The sequence below is a fragment of the Gekko japonicus genome, unplaced genomic scaffold (assembly GCF_001447785.1).
Source record: "Gekko japonicus isolate JY-2015 unplaced genomic scaffold, Gekko_japonicus_V1.1 scaffold175, whole genome shotgun sequence".
NCBI lineage: Eukaryota > Metazoa > Chordata > Lepidosauria > Squamata > Gekkonidae > Gekko > Gekko japonicus.
In genome coordinates, this window is record NW_015166425.1 from 799,567 (window position 1) to 822,101 (window position 22,535).

Here is a 22,535-nt window from a genome sequence, read left to right on the forward strand (position 1 = left end):
CCCGCCGGCCCCGCCAGGAGCGGAGCAGGAAGGCCAGCTCGGCCCACACGTGCGGCCACAGCCGGCGGTGCAGCAGCAGCAGCCCCACGGCGGCCGCGCTCAGCGCCAGCGCCAGCAGCCCCCCGCCGGCCGACATCGCCGCCTCGCTCGCTCCTCGCTCTGCGCGCAGCAGGAAAGACGGCGCTGGCGGCGCCTGCCGGAGCTGGGCGAGGGCGGGCCCGGCGGGAAGGCGCCGCCTCTGCCCGCCGGAGGAGGAGGAGGAGGAGAAGGAGGAGGAGGGGAGGGGAGAGAAAGGGGAGGGGGCTGTCCCGGGCCCGCACGTTTCGTGCGCCCGCGGCGGCTGGAGAGGCGCCTGGCGCTGCCAAGGGAACCAAGGCCCTGGCTGGGTACAATGTTATCCAAACCCTTCTCAGTGCCGGATTTACGCATAAGCGAAATAAGCTACAGCTTAGGGCCTCGCAATCTGCTGGGGCCTCAAATAAAAACACTATATAAAAAATGATTTCAAATACTAAAAAGGCGTACATATTTTAAATTTTTCTGAGACCAGCTGATGTAATTTAAAACAGTAGGGGGCCTCTGGGTTTTGTATAGCTTAGGGCCTCAGCAAGTCTAAATCCGGCCCTGCTTGGACTGCAAGAAGATCAACTCAGTCAATCCTAAAAGAAATCAGCCCTGACTGTTCCCTGGAAGGCCAGATCATGAAACTGAAGCTCAACTACTTTGGCCACCCAATGAGAAGGGAGCCCTCACTGGAGAAGAAGACCCTGATGCTGGGAAAGATTGAAGGTCAAAGAAGACGGGGACGGCAAAGGATGAGATGGTTAGACAGTGTCAAAGATGCAACGAACATGAAACTGAGCAAACTTCGGAGGACGGCAGAAGACAGGAGGGCCTGGCGGGATCTTGTCCATGGGGTCGCAAAGAGTCGGACTCGACTGTGCGACTGAACAACAACAACCCTAAACCCCATTTGCCTTGGAAGCGCCAGATGGTTAGTAGCCTTGTGAGTCTGTCCGTAGCAGCAGAAAAGGGCAACAGTCCAGCGGCACCTTCAAGACTAAGCAAATCTGTGGCAGATCCAGATGTTGGTCTGAAGCCGTAGAACAAATTGAGAGTCCAGTGGCACCTTTAAGACCAACAAAGGTTTATTCACGGTAACCAGTGATAGGCTTCTCCTCCGTAAATCATATCTAAAGTAAAGGTAAAGGTTCCCTTGCTCGAATCCGACTCTAGGGTTGCGGTGCTCATCTCCATTTCCAAGCCGAAGAGCCAGTGCTGTCCGAAGACATTTCCGTGGTCATGTGGCCGGCATGACTAAACACCAAGGCGCACACGCTGTTACCTTCCCACCGGAGTGGTACCTATTGATCTACTTGCAATTTCTTGCTTTCGAACTGCTAGGTTGGCAGGAGCTGGAACTAGAGACGGGAGCTCACTCCGTCATGCAGCAACTCAGGTCTTGAACTGCTGAACTACTGACCTTCCACAGCCTGCAGTTCAGCATCTTAACCACTTGAGCCACCGCAGCTCCTAATCATATCTATTCCCCTTTTAAAACTGTGGCCATCACTACATAATCTAGGGAAGAGCAAAGTAGCACCTTCAAGACTAACAACATTTGTGGCAGGCGATGAGCTCTCCTGAGTCACTGCTCACTTCTTCGGATACCGGTGACACGGGAAAGCTCCTCCCCTGCCACAAATTTTGTCAAGTCTTTAAGGTGCTACTGGACTCTTGCTCTTTTCTACGGCTACAGAGAGACTAACACGGCTACCCATCTTGATCTAACAATGTTCTCTGGCAGCCAATTCCACATTTTAATAAGGCTATAGGACAGAGTTTTGAATGGAGTTTTGTGGCACCTGAGAAGCTAACAGACTGAGTGTGGCATAATCCACAGATTTCGGCGGAGGAAAGAAGCGCTAGCATGGGCGGGCAGATAGTGTGCCCAGGGGTCATTTCCTGCAGGAGCGCACAAGAGCGGAGCTTTGGCAGTAAAGAGCCCAGGAGGCGGGCACATGCAACAAACCCCACCCCCTGCTCCCAGCAACCCTCAGTCAGGCCACGAGGAGCAAGAAACAGCCAGGTAAGTTGCAGAGCTCCCCTACCCCACCCCCGGTCCAAAACAGTTCAGTGGCACCTTTAAGACCAAGTTTTATTCAGGTACAAGCTCTCCCTCCTCTGCAAGTACAGATCTGTACATCCCCCCAATAGCTAGCCATACAAAACAGTCCAGTGGAACCTAAGCGGTGGGTGTTGCCTTCTGACACACTTCTGGTGATGCCAGGGGGTGTGGTATATGCAAATAAGTTATGCTAATCAGTTATGCTAATGAGCTCCTGCACGTCTTTTTCTACAAAATGACCCCTGAGTGTCTATCTGTTTAGGTATATATGTGGGGAATAACCAGGGGTCATTTCGTAGAAAAAGAGGTGCAGGAGCTCATTAGCATAACTTATTAGTATAACTTATTTGCATACGCCACCCCCCCTGACATCACCGGAAGTGTGTCAGAAGGCAACACCCACCGCTCAGGCTCCACTGGACTGTTTTGGATTGCTAGCTATTGGGGGGGGGACTTGCAGATCTGTCCTCGCAGAGGAGGGAGAGCTTGTACCTGAATAAAACATGGTCTTAAAGGTGCCACTGGACTGTTTTGGATTGCTAGCTATGGGGGGGGGACACACACGCAGATCTGCCCTCACAGAAGAGGGAGAGCTTGTACCTGAAGGTGGGCCGGGGGGGGCTCTACAACTTACCTGGCTGCTTCTTGCTCCTTGTGGCCCGACTGAGGGCTGCTGGGAGCAGGGGGGCGGGGCATGTGCCCACCCACTGGGCTCCTTACTGCTGGAGCTCCTGTGCGCTCCTGCAGGAAATGACCCCTGAGAATAACAGAGAGTGTGACCACATGCCATGACCAATGTTCCCTCTAAGCTGTGGAGTCCTGTGAACAAAAATTCTACTTGGTGAGCTGCTGGCATTAAAGTTGTGAGCAAGCCATTTGGCTACTGCATACATTAGTTTGCTCTGGAGCCCTCCTTCCTGAACTAAGACAAAAATGTGTGAGCCGGAGGCTAAGAAACTGTGAGCTAGCTCACACTAACTCAGCTTAGAGGGAACACTGGCCATGACATATGAGCCAAAAGGAAACAAAGACTCACAGCATTTACACAACCATATCTGTCAATACTTTAACAACATACAAAATTTAATAAAGTTATCTAAGTCCAAAATACAAGAATTGAAGAAGGTCCAAAAATAATCTTATTCTGATTCTAACAAAGTTTCCGGAAGTTATGAATGCTTACCTGACACTCACTCTGAGATATGCCTTATATGCCTTATACATCTATTGATTTATGAAGAATGTGGAGTATTGATTTTCCAACCTTACTCGACTAGTCTTGATAGACGTTAAGAAAGAAACCAAATGTGCAGTTAGATCTGGTCCTTCTTTGATGAAGACCTGGGAAACGAAAGCATTATCCGGAAACTTCGTTAGAATACGATTATTTTTGGACCTTCTGCAATCCTTGTATTTTGGACTTAGATGACTTTATTAAATTTTGTATGTTGTTAAAGTATTGACAGATATTATGATAACATGTTACCTAAAGAGAGGAAATGAAAAAGGGCAATTAGAGAGGGGGGAAAGAAAAGGAGAGGAAGGGGACTCGCACTGTGGGAAGCCAAGCAGAGGGGGAGGGGAGGAGAAAAATTAGAAAATGGATATATTTGATATATTTGAATTGTGTAATTTTTTGTTAAAGTTGTTATATCCTTCTAATAAATAGGTTTTTTTTAAAAAAAAGTATTGACAGATATGGTTGTGTAAATACTGCATTATTATAGCGTCCCAAACAGCCTTGTTTCCTTTCTGCTCTTCTAGTGGGCAGCCGTGGCTCTTTCATTCATTCCACCCCGAGATGTGAGCCAGCCAGTCTGTGACATTTTCATACAAAAGGCCAAGCACATACCAGATAAGCAGAAAGCCTTGCGACATCTGCGCTGATTAGAGATAAGAAGATCGCCCTCCCTTTGTTTGTGTGTCTGTGTGACACAGCTAATTTATAGCAACCCCGTTGGGTTTCAAGGCAACAGACGTTCAGGGGTGGTCTTGCCATTGCCTGCCTCTGCGTAGCCTAGGGCTGATGGCCTCCAGGTGGGACTCGGAGATCTCTTGGAAACACAAGGACAGAGGATCAGGTCCCCTGGAAAAAGCGGCTACTGTGCAGGGAGGCCTCTAGGGAATTACTCATGTTCATTCAGTCATTCTCTGTGGTGGCCCCTATCTTATCAAATGGTCTCCCTGACAAAGTCAGGAAGGGTCCCACCCTCTCGGCTTTCTGGGAACGCTGCAAAACGGAATTGTTCGAGAGGGCTTTTGGCCGAGGTAACTAGAACTGGACTGTAATGAAATGGTCAGAAGGTTGCATTGGCAGGGAGAAGAAGAAGAGAAGGAGGGGGGAGGAGGAGGAGGAAGAAAAAGAAGAAGAGGAGGTGGTGGTGGTGGAGGAGGAGAAGATAAGAAAAGCTGATGTTGGATCAGGCCAATGGCCCATCCAGAAGAGGAGGAGGAGGAGGAAGAGGAGATTGGATTTATACCCCACCCTTCACTGCCCAAAGGAGTCTCAGAGCGGCTTACAAACTCTTTTCCCTTCCCCTCCCCACAACAGACACCCTGTGAGGTAAAAGAAGAAGAAGAGGAGATTGGATTTATACCCCGCCCTTAACTGCCCAAAGGAGTCTCAGAGCGGCTTACAATCTCCTTTCCCTTCCCCTCCCCACAACAGACACCCTGTGAGGTAAAAGAAGAAGAAGAGGAGATTGGATTTATACCCCGCCCTTCACTGCCCAAAGGAGTCTCAGAGTGGCTTACAATCTCCTTTCCCTTCCCCTCCCCACAACAGACACCCTGTGAGGTAAAAGAAGAAGAGGAGATTGGATTTATACCCCGCCCTTCACTGCCCAAAGGAGTCTCAGAGTGGCTCACAATCTCCTTTCCCTTCCCCTCCCCACAACAGACACCCTGTGAGGTAAAAGAAGAAGAAGAGGAGATTGGATTTATACCCCGCCCTTCACTGCCCAAAGGAGTCTCAGAGTGGCTCACAATCTCCTTTCCCTTCCCCTCCCCACAACAGACACCCTGTGAGGTAAAAGAAGAAGAGGAGATTGGATTTATACCCCGCCCTTCACTGCCCAAAGGAGTCTCAGAGTGGCTTACAATCTCCTTTCCCTTCCCCTCCCCACAACAGACACCCTGTGAGGTAAAAGAAGAAGAGGAGATTGGATTTATACCCCGCCCTTCACTGCCCAAAGGAGTCTCAGAGTGGCTCACAATCTCCTTTCCCTTCCCCTCCCCACAACAGACACCCTGTGAGGTAAAAGAAGAAGAAGAGGAGATTGGATTTATACCCCGCCCTTCACTGCCCAAAGGAGTCTCAGAGTGGCTCACAATCTCCTTTCCCTTCCCCTCCCCACAACAGACACCCTGTGAGGCAGGTGGGGCCAAGAGAGCTCCCTTGAGGACTGCTTCTGGGAGAACAGCTCTGCGAGAACTTGTGACTGACCCCACATCACACCAGCAGCTGCATGTGGAGGAGTGGGGGAATCATACCTGGTTCTTCGATATTAGAGTCCACGCTCCTAGCCACCACACCACACTGGCACAGGATAGAGACTGTGGTCTACGCACCACTGTATTGCTACCTAATACTGGAAGTATGCTTCACATAAGGTTGTTTCGACGCCACTTCACATATGATGTCTAAAAGGTCTGGCTCTGTGTCCGGGAACAAAATGAGGGGGAAGAAAAACTTAACCCAAACAAATTGAATTAAGAAACCAAAACGTTAATTGTCACAAATATGAGGGCCAAATAACCTCAATTAGAACATATAACATCAATATTATCAAACATCCCAAAACACACATATTCATTAGAAATGAGATAAAAACAGATACCGGCCCAATCATCGCCTCAGCCCCAGATAGAATCAAACATAGTTATCAAACAGAAAACGTGACGAAGACCCACAAGCGTTTCGAAGCCGCCCTGAGTCTGCTTTGGCGGGGTATGAAATAAATAAATAAATAATATCCGGCCTTCCTCAGTGGTCATAACATATCTACTGCATGTTAGCTCCAAGTAATACAATGAATACTGAAAACAGGACCAATTAAAATCTGTTTCCTAAAAGAGCTCAGTGACTCAAGGCAGGGATTAAATACAGAGGCCTCCTTTTCAAATACCTTTTCTGCCCTGGTCATCTGTAATTTACGTGTCTTTTTCTCTCGGTCCAAGGAAAGTATATGCTCAAGAGTGTAGCTAGACCTACCCCCCCCCACCTCTCCTCAACCTCTGTACTTTTCAAAGGATTTATTTCTTTGTAGTGGTTTCGTGTAGTGGTTAAGTGTGCAGACTCTAATCTGGGAGAACCGGGTTTGATTCCCCACTCCTCCATTTGCACCTGGCTGGATGACCTTGGGCAAGCCATAGTTCTGACAAGAGCTGTCCTTGAAAAAGAGCCACTCTCTCAGCCCCACCTCCCTCACAGAGTGTCTGGTTGTGGGGTGGGGAGGGGAAGGGAAAGGAGATTGTAAACCGCTCTGAGACTCCAAGTGAAGGGGGTGCATAAATCCAATCTCTTCTTTTTCTTCTTTGTAAGAATCAGATAATCCCCCCCCCCCAGCAAACTGGCAGTGCAGGGGGATCTGGGAATGCAGCTACTGGGTCTTGCAAGGGCTGTATTTGAAAACCGCTAACCAGAAGGATGGCTGCAGAAGTTGTGGCAACGGCACTCTGCGTATTCCCACAGGCAGGGGCCATTTCCTGGCAGTAAAGAGCCCAGGGGGCGGGCACATGCAACAAGCCCCGCCCCCTGCTCCCAGCAGCCCTCAGTCAGAGCAAGAAGCAGCCAGGTAAGTTGCAGAGCCCCCCCACACACAGCAATCCAAAACAGTCCAGTGGCACGTTTAAGGCCAAGGTTTATTCAGGTACAAGCTCTCCCTCCTCTGTGAGGACAGATCTGCATGTTCCACCCCCCAATAGCTAGCAATCCAAAACAGTCTAGTGGAGCCTGAGCAGTGGGTTTTCCTTCTGGCACACTTCTGGTGATGTCAGGGGGTGTGGCATATGTAAATAAGATATGCTAATGAGTTATGCTAATGAGCTCCTGCACCTCTTTTTCTACAAAATGACTCACAGGGTTGTTTCCCAGTTTTTGCAGCTGCCTGGCCAAGGGATACGCGTGGCCTAAGAGGGTTTTCTTTGCAGAAGAAGGACGCAGAAGGGGGGGGGCGGGTAGAAAGAGGCCCGGCTTAAAGATCCGGCTTCGCCTTGTCTTAACGACCCTACCCAGGGCCTTCGACTGAATCTCGGAGGAGGATTAAATGGATCGAGCGCAGATGCCAATGACGTTTTAACCCATTTTGGCAGCTTTGCAGAAGCTCAACGCAGGCGGCCTATTTCAGATGCCGAAGGAAGCCCGGGAGATCTGTATTTGATCAGTAAAAACTAGCCAGCCAATGGGGAAAGCCTGAGCCAAGGTTAATATTTTCTTTTCCATTCCACTTTACACACTCGGCCCAAAATAGCTGGGGAAAAATAAACCTTTTCAATCTCGGTTCGTGGCTCTCAGCCCCACTGTTCAAAAACGATTCCTGAATGATCTGTCTAGTTCAGGGTGACATATGTCATTCTCCGTACGGCTGATTCTCACAACAACCCTGTGAGGTAGGTCAGGCCGAGAGAGTTTTCCTATCAGACTGGGAATTTGATCCTAGGGGAACCCCCCAACTCCTAATCCAGCACCACAACAGCTCAGGTAAATCAAGAAGAAGAGATTGGGTTTATATCCCACCCTTCACTACCCGAAGGAGTCTCAGAGCGGCTTACAAACTCCTTTCCCTTCCTCTCCTCACAACAGACACCCTGTGAGGCAGGCGGGGCTGAGAGAGCTCTGACAGAAACTGTTCTTGAAGAAGAAGAAGAGAAGAAGAGATTGGATTTATACCCCGTCCTTCACTACCCGAAGGAGTCTCAGAGCGACTTACAAACTCCTTTCCCTTCCCCTCCCCACAACAGACACCCTGTGAGGTAAAAGAAGAAGAAGAGATTGGATTTATACCCTGCCCTTTACTACCCAAAGGAGTCTCAGAGCGGCTTACAAACTCCTTTCCGTTCCCCTCCCTACAACAGACACCCTGTGAGGTAGGTGGGGCTGAGAGAGCTCTTTTGAGGACCGCTCCTGAGAGAACAGCTCTGACAGGACTTGTGACGGACCGAAAGTCACACCAGCTGGCTTCATGTGGAGGAGTGGGGAATCAAACTTGGTTATAGAATCACAGAATCATAGAGTTGGAAGGGGCCATACAGACCATCTAGTCCGACCCCCTGCCCAATGAAGGACCAGCCTAAAGCATCTCTGACAAATATCAAAAATCTCTGACAAATAATGGTTGTTCCAGATTAGAGTCCATATCGACTACACGAAAGTTTACAGCAATGGCCAGACGTTCAGCCCACTGAAATCCCCAAAGCAAGACGGGTATTTACCCGATATGGCCTCGTCCCATGGCCAGGGGTCCCCAGCCTTCTTGAGCCTGTGGGCACCTTTGAAATTCTGACATGGTGGACTGGGCACAGCCAGGCGAAAAAGAAAAGCTGCCACCACTGTTCCCTCTAAACTGAGTTAGTGTGAGCCAGCACACAGTTTTCTAGCCTCTGACTCACACATTCTTGTCTTCGCCAAGGAAGGATGGCTCCAGAGCAAGCTAATTTATGCCACAGCCAAATCGCTCACTCACAACTTTAGTGCCAGCAGCTCACAAAGGAGAATTTTTGCTCGCAAGACTCCGCAGCTTAGAGGGAGCATTGGCTGCCACAGCTTCCGTCACCAGGACAGTTTGGCCAGGGGATCCTGGAGGTTTTTTGCCATCTTCTGGGCGTGGAGCAGGAGTCATTGGAGGTGTAGGGGGGAGGTGTTTGTGAATCTCCTGCATTGTGCAGGGGGTTGGACTAGATGACCCTGGAGGTCCCTTCCAGCTCTGATTCTAAAGACCTCAGCCTGAGACGCCGGAGAGCAGCTGCTACTCTGAGTAGACGATACTGACTTTATTAGCTGTTGTATATTTTTCCGGGTTGTGTGGCCGTGGTCTTGGCATTGTAGGACCTGACGTTTCGCCAGCAGCTGTGTCTGGCATCCTCAGAGGTATAACACAGACAGATGGAGTACTCTCTGTGTCAAGGTGAGAAAAAAAACCCGGTAGGCAGGTAATTTATATCTACTCAGGAAGGTGGGGGCAGGGCTGAGTCATTATCTTGCAGGAGTTCCCCAGGCTGTGAAACATGCTAATGGAGGAGCTTTCCTGAGGAGATTCTTTTGTATATGGATTGTTTCCTGAGGAGACTTCCTGTTTCCTGATACATAAACCTACAACAGCTAATGAACTCCGGCTGTGAAAGCCTTCGACAGCATATTGATACTGACTCTGATGGACCAAAAGGGTCTGATTCAGAATAAGGCCCCTTCTCTCTCCTATGTCGTGTCACGACACTGGGTCCAATCTGTTCGTAAGCTGTCCGTCATGGACGGCTGCGAGAGTTGGACTATAAGGAAGGCCGAGCGCCGAAGAATAGATTCTTTTGAACTGTGGTGTTGGAGAAGACTCTTGAGAGTCCCTTGGACTGCAAGAAGATCAGATCAGTCAATCCTAAAAAGAAATCAACCCTGACTGTTCCCTGGAAGGCCAGATAATGAAACTGAAGCTCAAATTCTTTGGCCACCAAATGAGAGGGGAGCACTCACTGGAGAAGACCCTGATGCTGGGAAAGACTGAAGGTCAAAGGAGACGGGGACGGCAAAGGATGGGATGGTTAGACAGTGTCATAGATGCAACGAACATGAAATTGAGCAAACTTCAGAGGATGGCGGAAGACAGGAGGGCCTGGCGTAACCTGGTCCATGGGGTCGCGAAGAGTCAGACTGTGCGACTGAACAACAACAGCCCACCCGCCCTCTTGAAAATTCACCCAGATGCTTCAGACCCGCGGCTCTAACCCTGCCATTTCTCAAGCTGTGGCCTGGCTGGCGCTCCCGTAAATTCCAGCAGCCCCCAAACCACCCTGACCTTTCCCCTACTTAAACCGAACAGGATTGTTTCCCCCTCTCCTTCTGGCTCCGGGCAACCTCTCCTCCGTCCTATGAATTACAGATGTTGGGAGGAGAGGCGGGAACCGCAAGCGAAAATTCCCTTGTTTTGCCGCCTTCCTCTATATGCCTGATTCGGTGGTTCTGGAATGCTTCTCCCTCCAGGGGGTAAAAGGGATGCCAGAACTGCACACACGTGGACGGGCTCGTGCTTGTTGAGAGATGCCGAGATGTGGGGAGGAGGGGGGGGGGGGAGGAACAAAACCAGAGCCGTTCCAAGCCACCCTTGAAGGCAGAGGTTGGATTTCAGATGAAGAACACCGAGGTAGGGACGTAGGCCAACGTCTCTCCCCCCCCCCAATTAGTTTCAGCCTTTAATCGGCGGCGATCCTCGGCTCTCAAAGAGTTTTCTCGGTGCTCTGGTAAGTGTGATGCGATAGGAAGGGGGCTCCTCTGAGCCTGCACAAAGTGCAGTTCTACTGGCCGAAAGAACACCGCACTTAAAAATCCATATAAGATTTCACTGCTGCCTTTCGTCCTCAAGTTATAACCTACTGAATGCAGAAATCGGCGTTGGAAAGAGTCAGTACATTGGTCCACCAGGGTCAGTAGCAGTGTTCCTTCTAGGCTGAGTTAGTGTGGAGCTAGCTCACAGTTTTTTAGCCTCCGGCTCACACATTTTTGCCTTATCTCAGGAAGGAGGGCTCCAGAGCAAACTAACGTATGCAGTAGCCAAATCGCTCGCTCACAACGGAATTTTTGCTCACAAGACTCCACAGCTTAGTACTGTCTTCTCTGATTGGGCAGTGGCTCTCAGAGAATCACAGAGTTGGAAGGGACCTCTGGGGTCATCTAGTCCAACCCTTGTTGGAGGTGGCTACAAGCATGGACGGCTTCAAGAGGGAATTGGATAAGCATATGGAGCAGAGATCCATCAGTGGCTATGAGCCACAGGGTGTAGATAGGAACTCTCAGTCTGGGGCAAGGGATGTTCTGTCTTCTTGGTGCTTGGCAACAGTGGGAGGGCTTCTAGTGTCCTGGCCCCACTGCTGGACCTCCTGATAGCACCTGGTATGTTTGGCCACTGTGGGACAGAGTGTTGGACTGGATGGGCCATTGGCCTGATCCAAAATGGCTTCTCTTATGTTCTTACGTAACCCCTTGCACAATGCAGGAGATTCACAAACGCCGCCTCCCCACACCCCCAGTGACCCCTGCTCCTTGCCCAGGAGAAGGGGGGAAATCCCTCCAGGATCCCCTGGCCAAACTGGCCTGGAGAACAAGTGTTTCCTGACCCCAAAGTGGCGATCAGCATTTCCCATGGCGTGGCACGTTTCACTTCGCCTCCTGCAGGGTGCTTCTAACTGGACATGCTGGGGATCGAACCTGGGGCCTTCGGCATGCCAAGCGGACGCTCTGCCCCTGAGCCACAGAGCCTCTGCCCCTGAGCCACAAGCTCTGGCACAGCTGTCCTTGAAAAAGAGCAGTTTGTGTCAGAGTTCTCTCAGCCCCACCCACCTCACAGGGTGTCTGTTGTGGGGAGGGGAAGGGAAAGGAGTTTGTAAGCCGCTCTGAGACACCTTTGGGTAGTGAAGGGCGGGGTAGAAATCCAATCTCCTCTTCTTCTTCTTTTACCTCACAGGGTGTCTGTTGTGGGGAGGGGAAGGGAAAGGAGATTGTAAGCCGCTCTGAGACACCTTTGGGTAGTGAAGGGCAGGGTAGAAATCCAATCTCCTCTTCTTCTTCTTTTACCTCACAGGGTGTCTGTTGAGGGGAAGGGAAGGGGAAGGAGTTTGTCAGCCGCTCTGAGACACCTTTGGGCAGTGAAGGGTGGGGTATAAATCCAATCTCTTCTTCTTCTTCTTTTACCTCACAGGGTGTCTGTTGTGGGGAGAGGAAAGGAAAGGAGTTTGTAAGCCGCTCTGAGACACCTTTGGGTAGTGAAGGGCGGGGTATAAATCCAATCTCTTCTCTTCTTCTCTTCTCCCCTCCTGAGCCCAGATTCAGCCCCGGAAGGGCCAAGTGCAAGGCTGCATTGCACCTCTTTGGAGGCAGGCTGTGCGCGACCCCATCTCTCTTCCCCCAGTCACCTGACGCTGCATGTCAAGAACCTGCCAGGTTAAATCACCGAGCAGGTCTCCTCTTGCGCTTCCGTGCCTTTCAGTGAGGCTCGCGTGAGAGACCTTCTGGGGTGGATTGTGCTCCAGGCTCGTTACCGGTGATGGAAGAAGACAGGAAAGGGGTAGGGAGAAGAGATGCCAACATCTCCTGGAGCCATGTCCTTCTCTTCTGCACCCAGCCAAGAAAATACACGCGAAGCAGCTTGCAACTGAGTCAGACCACCAGTCCATCAAGGATGGGGTTGCCTACTCTGACTGGCAGCCGCTCTCCAGGGTCTCAGGCCGAGGTCTTTCGTGTTAGCAACTACCTGATCTTTTTTGCTGGACTGGGGACTGAACCCAGGATCTTCTGCCAGCAGTTTGGTGTAGTAGTTAAGAGCGCGGACTCTAATCTGGGAGGACTGGGTTTGATTCCCCGCTCCTCCGCTCGCAGCTGCTGGCGTGACCTTGGGTCAGTCACAAGTTCTTTCAGAGCTGTTCTCTCAAGGGCAGTCCTCGAAAGAGCTCTCTCAGCCCACTGACCTCACGGGATGTCTGTTGTGGGGAGGGGAAGGGAAAGGAGTTTGTAAGCTGCTCTGAGACTCCTTTGGGTAGTGAAGGGCGGGGTATAAATCCAATCTCTTCTTCTTCTTTTACCTCACAGGGTGTCTGTTGTGGGGAGGGGAAGGGAAAGGAGTTTGTAAGCCGCTCTGAGACTCCGAGGGAAGGGCGAGGTATAAATCCAATCTCTTCTTCTTCTTCTGAGCCATGGATCGACTTCCAAGGAGATGAGTCCCTCCCTCAAAACATCTGGCTGTGGGAGGAATGAAGAGTACGAACCCCCTGCCCTCTCAATCTCTGTCTTTGTCACACACATACGAAATAGCAGCAGGTCCTACAGAGCCCGCCAAGGCAAGCTGTGCCGTAGGGAGAGAACTTGGAACATTCTGGCTTCTGGCTGAAATAAGATTTCTATCAGCCTGGCCATGTCTGCCTACAGGGAGGTGTCTGCTACCTCATTTCTCAGTTTGCTTTGCCGCCAACATCCTCCTCCACTGGGGCTGGTACACAGATTTGCTCTTATGTTTGCATTGGGCATGACTGGAATGTTCAGTTGCACCTGAGGCACAGAGAATCACTTGTCCTTGCGAGGTTGTCTGTTGCATCTCCGCATGAGTCGCTGTGTTGGGCTTACTGGCTTCGAGAGCCAGTTTCGTGTAGTGGTTAAGTGCGCGGACTCTAATCTGGGAGAACCAGGTTTGATTCCACTCCTCCACTCACTCGCACCTGCTGGATGACCTTGGGCAAGCCATAGTTCTGACAAGAGCTGTCCTTGAAAGGGCAGTTCTCGAAAGAGCTCTCTCAGCCCCACCTACCTCACAGGGTGTCTGTTGTGGGGAGGGGAAGGGAAAGGAGTTTGTAAGACACTCTGAGACTCCGAGTGAAGGGTGGGGTATAAATCCAGTCTCCTCTTCTTCTTCCGGTTTGGGAGACTTGCACAAATACACAAAAAGTGAGTGACTCTGGGCCCCTAGACCAGAGGTGTCAAACATGTGGCCCGGGGGCCGGAACTGGCCCTTCCAGGGCTCTTATCCGGCTGGTGAGCAACTAGTGTGACAGAGGGAAGGCAGGAGGCTGCTTGGGGGGAGCAGACACATAGGCACACATGGTGAGGTGTGTGTGGTCAAAGCTGTCAAGAAATGAAAGGAAATGGCTAGGGGGCAGGTATAGTATCCTTTGGAAAAAACCTAGTTTTTTATTTAAGAAAAATTAAATACATTCATTGGGATTTTTGAGGATTCCTCGGTAAATCAATTACTTCAACTCCTAGGAATCAATTGCTTTTGTTTGTATTTTGGGTAAAAAATAATATCGTTAATTGGTTTTGCCTGTGTCATTTATAAAGTTTATATCTCTGGTACCTGGCATTTCATTTTACGGCAGACATGGCCCAGCCCAACAAAATATCTTTCATGTCAGATCCGGCCCTCGTAACAAACGAGTTTGACACCCCTACTGTAGACTTTCCTCTTATGTGCGAGCGTGAAGTCTGCCGTACTTTTCAAAAATTAATTCACCTATCAGGCATTTTGTGGGAACGCAGAATTGAGAGTTCTCTCTTACGGTTCCTGTTTTGTTTTACTTCCTGGGAGAAACGCCTCAGACTCCTGTTTTGGAGGACTGAAACCAGGGGTGGACTGGGATGCGACCGATCGAAGCTTGGAAGGCAAGAGTTGAAGAGGCAGAAGGTACCCTGGGGGCTATCCAATCCAGTTCCTTTCTGACCACGAAAGTCCATTTTTATAGGACTCAGAAGACCACGGAGTGCTCTTGACAAGCAGCCATTCTGCAAGAGAGACCGAGGCCCCTCCTGCCATAGAGTGGCCCGAACACCACGAGAAAGGAGTTATAATGTGAGGTCCTGGGAGCGAATAGCTGGACAGCGGAGCGTGGAAACGAAAGGGCCGTCGAGTGGCAGCTGACTTGTGGCAACTCCTTAGGGTTCTGAAAGCAAGAGGTGAACGGGGTGGTTTGCCCTTGCCTGCCTCTGCGCAGCAACCCTGGACTTCCTTGGGGGGGGGTCTCCCATCCAAGTGCTAACCAAGGACCACCCTGCTTAGCTTCCGAGATCTGATGAGATCGGGCTAGCCTGGGCCAGCCAGGACAGGACTCAGAGGGGTATGCTTGTTCATAAATAAAGACATGGATACATTAAACAAAGGAGAGGGACTGTGAACTGACTACAGAAGGTCAAAGGAGAGATATTGTCAGAGGAACTGAAGCATACTGTGAAGTGGGGAAAGGCAACTCTCGACTCGGCCACAGTCTAGTCTGCGGCAACTCAGCAGTTTGACCCCGGGGTTCAAATTCCTCTCCCACCAGCAAGCGGGGCCTGTTGCCTTCCGTCCACTCTGTAAGAGTGGTTGAGCAGTGGAACGGACGGCCTCGGGAGGTGGTGGATGCTCCTTCACTGGACGTTTTCAAGCAAAGGCTGGAAGACCATCTTTCGGGTATGTTGTAGGGCTATCTTTCGGCTATGTTCCTTCAGAGTGCAGGGGGTTGGACTAGATGACCTTGCATGGTCCCTTCCAACTCTTAACGTTCTATGATTCTATCTCCAAAAGCATTTTTATAGGACTCAGAATTTCTAGCCTCCTTTCTCTGTGGCTGAAATGAAAGTGGGAGGAAGGGAATAGTCCTCTCCCCCATACCCATCAGATCATATGCGTAATCGTCTTTACCTGCAGTCAGTTCCATGTTCCCTCTAAGCTGTGGAGTCTTGTGAGCAAAAATTCTACTTTGTGAGCTACAGGCCTTAAAGTTGTGAGCGAGCGATTTGGTGACTGCATAAATCAGTTTGCTCTGGAGCCGGCCTTCCTGAGCTAAGACAAAAATCTGTGAGCTGGAGGCTAAAAAACTGTGAGCTAGCTCACACTAACTCAGCTTAGAGGGAACACTGGTTCCAAACGGGAGGCATCACAAACATGGACCGGCAGCCATTTGAACCCGGGCCCCAACTCAAGCACAAACTCCCCCATGGGATCCATGAACCCTCCACTGGCCACGTCTGAGATTTTCTGTATGCTGTTTTCACTTGCCCTGTGCATCGGTCTGACTCTGTCCTGCTCCCTGTCTCTCTCCTTCTCCAGAGGGTGGCTGCGGTACCGCTCATATGAATGATCTCAGGTCAAGTTGCAGCCTGCGTGAGAAGACCTGCGGGGTTAGACGACACGACTCGATAGTCAATCCGCCTCAGTTTCTGGATTCGAAAGAGGTAGCTGACCTTTGGGAGGAAGAAGTAGTAGTAGTAGTAGTAGAAATAGTAGAAGTAGAATAAGAATTAGAAGTAGTAGTAGAAGAAGAGGTAAAAGAAGGAGAATAAGAATTAGAAGTAGTAGAAGAAGAAAGAGGTAGAAGAAGAAGAAGAAGATTTAGAGTAGGAGTAGAAGAGGTAAAAGAAGAAGTAGAAGAGGGGGAGACTTTCCCTTCCCCTCCCCACAACAGACACCCTGTGAGCAATGCTCCCTCTAAGCTGTGGAGTCTGGTGAGCAAAAATTCTACTTTGTGAGCTGCTGGCATGAAAGTTGTGAGCGAGCAACTTGGCTACTGCATAAATTAGTTTGCTCTGGAGCCGTCCTTCCTGAGCTAAGACAAAAATATATGAGCCAGAGGCTTAAAAACTGTGACCTAGCTCACACTAACTCAGCTTAGAGGAAACACTGCCTGTGAGGTAGGTGGGGCTGAGAGAGCTCTCTCTCGAGGACTGCTCTTGAGAGAACAGCTCTGAAAGAACTTGTGACTGACCCAAGGTCACCCAGCAACTACATGTGGAGGAGTGGGGAATCAAACCCGGTTCTCCCAGATTAGAGTCCACGCTCCTAACCATTACACCAAAAAGAGGAGGGTTAGCTTTGGATTGAAGTCCCCCTCCATACTCAAGCTGTTGGTCCCCCACCTTGATTTTCTGCCTGTTCCCATCCAGCCCCAACATAAACGCGAGGCAACGGAAATGGCTTGTACAAAACATGTCGACAGTTTTTATTGTCTCTTTAAAAACCACTTAAAAATGATAATCTCTCGGTGGGTAGATGGGGAATTAAAAATATAACCGCCATCTTGTCTTGCTGGCCGGTTGCTCTGATAAACTGTTCCCCACCACCACCCTGGCAAGCTCCTCCAAGCGGGTGGGGTGGGGGCCCACAGGAAGACAGGATGTTCTCTTCAGAGCCTGCCGGGAAGCCTTCGGCACCTGTCCTTTGTGCCAATAGCCTAGGGGAGGGATGCATGGGGTTGTTGCAGGGCGGGCTGAAGGCAGGGTACAGCGGGTGGGTGGTGGGAGATGGTGGCTTGCACGTGTCCGGTTGGCAACCCAGGAATGGCGAGGAAGCCACAGCGAGTCTGGCCTGGGGGGGGGGGCTGGGGGATGGGGGGGGAGGGACTGGGGCCCCAGCGGTGGTTCAATGCAAGGAGAAAATAGGAACTTCACCTCCCCTACTGGGGGGTGAGGGAGGAGAAATGTGAGAAGTCGGAAAATGACATCTCTGCTGAGATGCCTGGAAGAGACGGTCCCGGACGAGCCCCCTCCCCGCATCCCGATCCCCCTAGCCAGGAGCACCGAGGGAGCTGTAAGCCGGTTCACACGCTTTATTTGCTTTTTTGTGGAGGATGGGGTGGGGGGTGGAGTGGGAGGTGGACCCGGTTTCTCGCTGGCCTGGTAACACTTCTGATTACAGATCCCCTGGCAGTGGTGACCAGTGTCTTCCGTGCCCCCTGGTGGACGGCCATACAGAATCCCCCTTTCCCTGCCGTGTCAGTCTAGACAGGATGGCAAGGAGCAGGACAATGCCGGGCGTGGAGCACAGGTCACATGGGGAGCGGGGTGGGGAGGCAGGGGCAGAGGGGGTGCTGCTCAGGAAAGGGACAGTCAGAGCGTTCAAGTCTCGCTGAGTGGGGGGGCACACACACGCAGATGCATCTCTCGCGCGTTTCATTGCTGCCGATGGTGTCCGTCCAGGTGCTCCGGGACCACTCTCTGCTAACGCCGCTGTTGCCTGGGAACCGCTGGCGCCGAGGCAGATGGGAGGCAGGCGGGCAAGCGGTGCTGCCAGGGCCCTGACCCCCCCTCCTCAGTCACTGTCTGAGCCCACTGCTGAGGAGCCTTTCCGCTTCCGCTTCGTTGGTTTCGGTTTGGTGTCTTCCTCCTCCTAGGAGCGAAGAAAACCTCATGTTAAAGGCAGGCTTTAGAGAAGGTTTGGGGAAGGGGCGAGGGTTATGAATATCAAATCAAGGGTGGCCCCGGTATTGCCTAATGGGGCAGATATGGCCCCCTTCCCCCGAGCATTATATCTGCCCCTTAACGACCCTACTAGCCACATGTACAAGAAGAGCTGCCGTTTGATTTAGAGAAATCTTAGCTGATCTATTTTGGTCTGCGTCTATCTGCAAATGAGAAGGCATAAGAGATCTACTGAAAACCCCTCCACGCTTTTCAGAGGATATCCTCCCTGGGCTGTAACAGGCATCATCTCATTCCCCCTTCCTCTCACATTGCCTCAGAAGGGCATTCCCCCCTTCTCTCACATTACCTCAGAAGAGACATTCCCCCCTTCTCTCACATCGCCTCAGAAGAGACATCCCCCCCTTCTCTCACATCACCGCAGAAGAGACATTCCCCCCTTCTCTCGCATCACCTCAGAAGAAGCATTCCCCCTCTCACATCACCTCAGAAGAAGCATTCCCCCTTCCTCTCACATCGCCTCAGAAAAGGTATTTCTTCCTTCTCCTGCATCACCTCAGAAGAAGCATTCCCCGTTCTCTCGCATCACCTCAGAAGAAGCATTCCCCGTTCTCTCGCATCGCCTCAGAAGAAACATTCCCCCCTTCTCTCACATCACCTCAGAAAAGGCATTCCTTCCTTCTCTCGCATCGCCTCAGAAGAGACATTCCCCCCTTCTCTTGCATCACCTAAGAAGAAGCATTCCCCCCCTCTCTCGCATCGCCTTTGAAGAGGCATTTCCATTTCTCTCGCATGGCCTCAGAAGAGGCATTCCCCCTTCCTCTCGCATCACCTCAGAAGAAGCATTCCCCCTTCCTCTCACATTGCCTCAGAAGGGGCATTCCCCCCTTCTCTCGCATCGCCTCAGGAGAGACATCCCCCCCTTCTCTCGCATCACCTCAGAAGAGACATTCCCCCCTTCTCTCACATCGCCTCAGAAGAGACATTCCCCTCTTCTCTCGCATCGCCTCAGAAGAGACATTCCCCCCTTCTCTCACATCGTCTCAGAAGAGACATTCCCCCTTTCACTTGCATCACCTCAGAAGCATTCCCCCTTCTCTCGCATCACCTCAGAAGAAGCATTCCCCTTTCCTCTCACATTGCCTCAGAAGGGGCATTCCCCCCTTTTCTTGCATTGCCTCAGGAGAGACATTCCCCCTTCTCTCACATCACCTCAGAAAAGGTATTCCTTTCTTCTCTCGCATCGCTTCAGAAGAGACATTCCCCCCTTCTCTTGCATCACCTTAGAAGAGGCATTCCTTCCTTCTCTTGCCTCACCTCAGAAGAGACATTCCCCCTTCTCTTCCATTACCTCAGAAGAGGCATTCCCGCCTTCTCTGACACACAGGAGGGAATTCCTCTGATGGCACATGTGATCTTTAGCATTTATAGGTACCCAATGTTGGCTCTGCCGCTAGTATCTGGCATTCTAGACCGGAAGCAATTCCAGCACACCCGGCAAGGTCGTTCTTATCAAAGGCCTGGCAAGTGGCAGATAGGAGGCTGGATTTACAGTGCACAATATTGGTGGAACTCTACCCTACAGGGTCTCGCTCAGAGGGCAACCCCTCAGTGTGACGATAAAAGGAATGAGGGCTTTGTATGCTGCCCCAAGAACCTCAGAGGAACCGTTGATTTCACTGCTGGCTCCAGATCAGTGGTGGCTGGGGAACTACTGCTAGCTATCCTCCCTTCCCACCGCTCCATGAGGAGTCCCCCGAGGGTTTACTCCATGTGCCGCTGCCCACAACTCACCGAGGCGCTACTGGAGGCAGACTCCTCTTCGTTGTTGGCCGGCTGGGCTGCGTTCTTGCGGCTGCGGGGGCTGGACATCGTGGCTTTCCGGCGGCTCTTGGGGGGCTTGCTGGAGGAGTCCTCGTACTCCTCGGCCAGAGAGAAGAGGTCGCTGAACCTGGGGAGGGGGGGGAGGGTCACAAAGGATTGGGGACGGGCAATGAAAACCGGAGGGGGCAACCATGTGATCCCTGGCTCTCCCCCCAATCCTTTTCCTTGCAGGCGTCAGGATGCATTACCCTTCCAGGAAAGGTTCTGCTCCTGTTCTTGGGTTCCCCGTACCCTTCTTTAAAGTACACCTCCTCCTACCTAATGGAGGAAGCTTTGACTCTCTTGACTTGTTGGTCTCCAAGGTGCCACTGGGCAAATCTAGCAGTTCTTCTGGAGACCAACGCAGGTACCCCCTGGAATCCCCCTCCCGTGGTCCTGAAGAGACCCCCCCCCGGCCACTTACTTCATCTTGTGGGCCTCGTCGCAGCTGGCCTGGACGTGCTGCAGCGCTTGAAGGATCGGGGTTTGGCTGAAGACTGCCAGGGAAGAGAGGAGGAGGGGCCATCAGAGTGGATCGAAGGAGGAGGACACAGTAGTTGGCCCTCCAGAGGAACTGGTTGAGGCCACTGTGTGAGGCAGAATGCTGGACTAGATGGACCCTCACTGGTTTGATCCAGCAGGGCTCTTCTGATGTTCTCATGAGGGGAAGGCCTCGGCCTCTCTGCCCTGTTGTTGGCCCTTCCAGAGGAACTGGTTGAGGCCACTGTGTGAGGCAGGAGGCTGGACTAGATGCACCCTTACTGGTCTGATCCAGCAGGGCTCTTCTTGTGTTCTTATGAGGGGAAGGTCTCGGCCTCTTTGTTGTTGGCCCTCCAGAGGAACTGGTTGAGGCCACTGTGTGAGACGGGATGCTGGACTAGATGGACCCTCACTGGTCTGATCCAGCAGGGCTCTTCAGATGTTCTTATGAGGGGAAGGCCTCAGCCTCTCTGCCCTGTTGTTGGCCCTCCAGGGGAACTGGTTGGCCACTGAGTGAGACAGGATGCTGGACTAGGTGGACCACCGGCCTGATCCAGCAGAGCTCTTCTGACACTCTTAAGACCCTCTGTTCTACCAACAAAGAAAAGGTTTCCATCACAAGCTTCCCTATCCCTGTTTAACCCGTACCCCTGTTTTCCCCATACGACAAACCCAGTGATAGAGCAAGACGGTATCATCTTGATGGGGGGGGGGGGGTAGATCAAAATTCATATCTGAAGGAGTGAGCGGTGACCTACGAACACTCCTACCCCGCCACAAATTTTGTTAGTCTCTTTAAGGTGCTACTGGACTCTTGCTCTTTTCTGCGACGACCCAGTGAGGCAGGCCAGGTGGAGAGTGGGTGGAACGTGCACCGTGGGTTTTGCGAACGGGGGGAGCGCGGGGGGGGTGGGGACTTGTTACGTACAGTTCTGTTTGGTGTTGGTGAGGTTCAGGCGCAAATTGTCCAGGTGCTCCAGGATCTGCTCCAGAGTCAGCTGGGCCAGTTTGCTGCTGGAACTCCGCAGGCTGGAAGGTGAAAGAGAGAGCGAGAAAAATAAGAGGCGGGGCTGAAGGGGCTCTTCGGAGGACTATTCGGCCTTCTGAACCTCCGTATGGAAGCAAGAATATCACAATTCAGACACAGTGTTCGGATTCGCTCGCTCTGGGGCTGTGTGAGTGCCCCGGCCCGGCGCACAACCTCCCTGCGAGGCAGGTTTGGCTAAGAGAGCGTGACTCGTCTGTGGTCGCCCAGGATGCTTCGTGACCGAGAGCGGGTTCCGAACCTGGGTCTCCCGGATTTGAGTCCAGCACCTTCACTGGTACATCACACTGACTAAACCTAAAGAGAGGGCGAATGAGTGCTGTATTACACCCAGCCTACAGCTGTTTCACTGCCTGCCCATCAATGACTGGGTTCAGTTCAAGGTACCGGGCGATGGCGTGCAAAACCTTTCACAGGCCTGGACCCTCGTATCTACAGGACTGCCTCTCCTCGGACGCTCCGCCACGACAGCCTCTCTCCTCTGAGCAGGACTTTCTGTGGGTGCAAACGGGCAAGATCGACAGTCGCCTGTACGTGCGCATTCTCCATGGTGGCGGACAAAAGGACACGCTGCTTTACGGAGAGGGTTATTAAAATGTGGGCTTTGCTGCCAGAGGATGTAGTGATGGCTACAGGAATAAACAGCTTTAAAAAGGGGTTAGAGGGATTCATGGAGGATAAGTCTATCAATGGCTGCTAGCCATGGTGGCTGAGGGGAACCTCCACATTCAGGGGCACTGAGCCTCTGAATCCCAGAGCCAGGAGGCAACATCAGGAGAAGGCCTTGGCCTTTCTGCCCTGTTGTGGACCTCCAGAGGAACTGGTTGAGGCCACTGTGTGAGACAGGATGCTGGACTAGATGGACCCTCACTGGTCTGACCCAGCAGGGCTCTTCTGATGTTCTTATGAGGGGAAGGCCTCAGCCTCTATGCCCTGTTGTTGGCCCTTCCAGAGGAACTGGGCGAGGCCACTGTGTGAGGCAGGATGCTGGACTAGATGGACCCTCACTGGTCTGACTCAGCAGGGCTCTTCTGATGTTCTTATGAATGGAAGGCCTCAGCCTCTATGCCCTGTTGTTGGCCCTACTGGAGGAACTGGGCGAGGCCACTGTGTGAGACAAGATGCTGGACGAGATGGACCCTCACTGGTCTGCCTCA

The 22,535-nt window shown here is 51.8% G+C and overlaps 2 protein-coding genes across 2 annotated transcripts in view; both read right to left on the reverse strand.

Moving 5' to 3' along the window:
- Window positions 1-136, reverse strand: part of SLC27A3 (solute carrier family 27 (fatty acid transporter), member 3) — a 41,512-nt gene extending 41,376 nt beyond the window's left edge. The window contains exon 1 of the mRNA XM_015411722.1: window positions 10-136. Within this exon, the coding sequence (XP_015267208.1) occupies window positions 10-136 (127 nt within the window). The remainder of the gene's footprint in view (window positions 1-9) is intronic.
- A 16,636-nt stretch (window positions 137-16,772) lies between these two features.
- INTS3 (integrator complex subunit 3) overlaps window positions 16,773-22,535 on the reverse strand; it is a 200,043-nt gene continuing 194,280 nt past the window's right edge. Inside the window, exons 27-30 of the mRNA XM_015411750.1 lie at window positions 21,262-21,362; window positions 20,278-20,350; window positions 19,785-19,941; window positions 16,773-17,958 (exon numbers count right to left, since the gene is read on the reverse strand). Coding sequence (XP_015267236.1) covers window positions 17,881-17,958; window positions 19,785-19,941; window positions 20,278-20,350; window positions 21,262-21,362 — 409 coding nt within the window. The 3' untranslated portion in view covers window positions 16,773-17,880. The remainder of the gene's footprint in view (window positions 17,959-19,784; window positions 19,942-20,277; window positions 20,351-21,261; window positions 21,363-22,535) is intronic.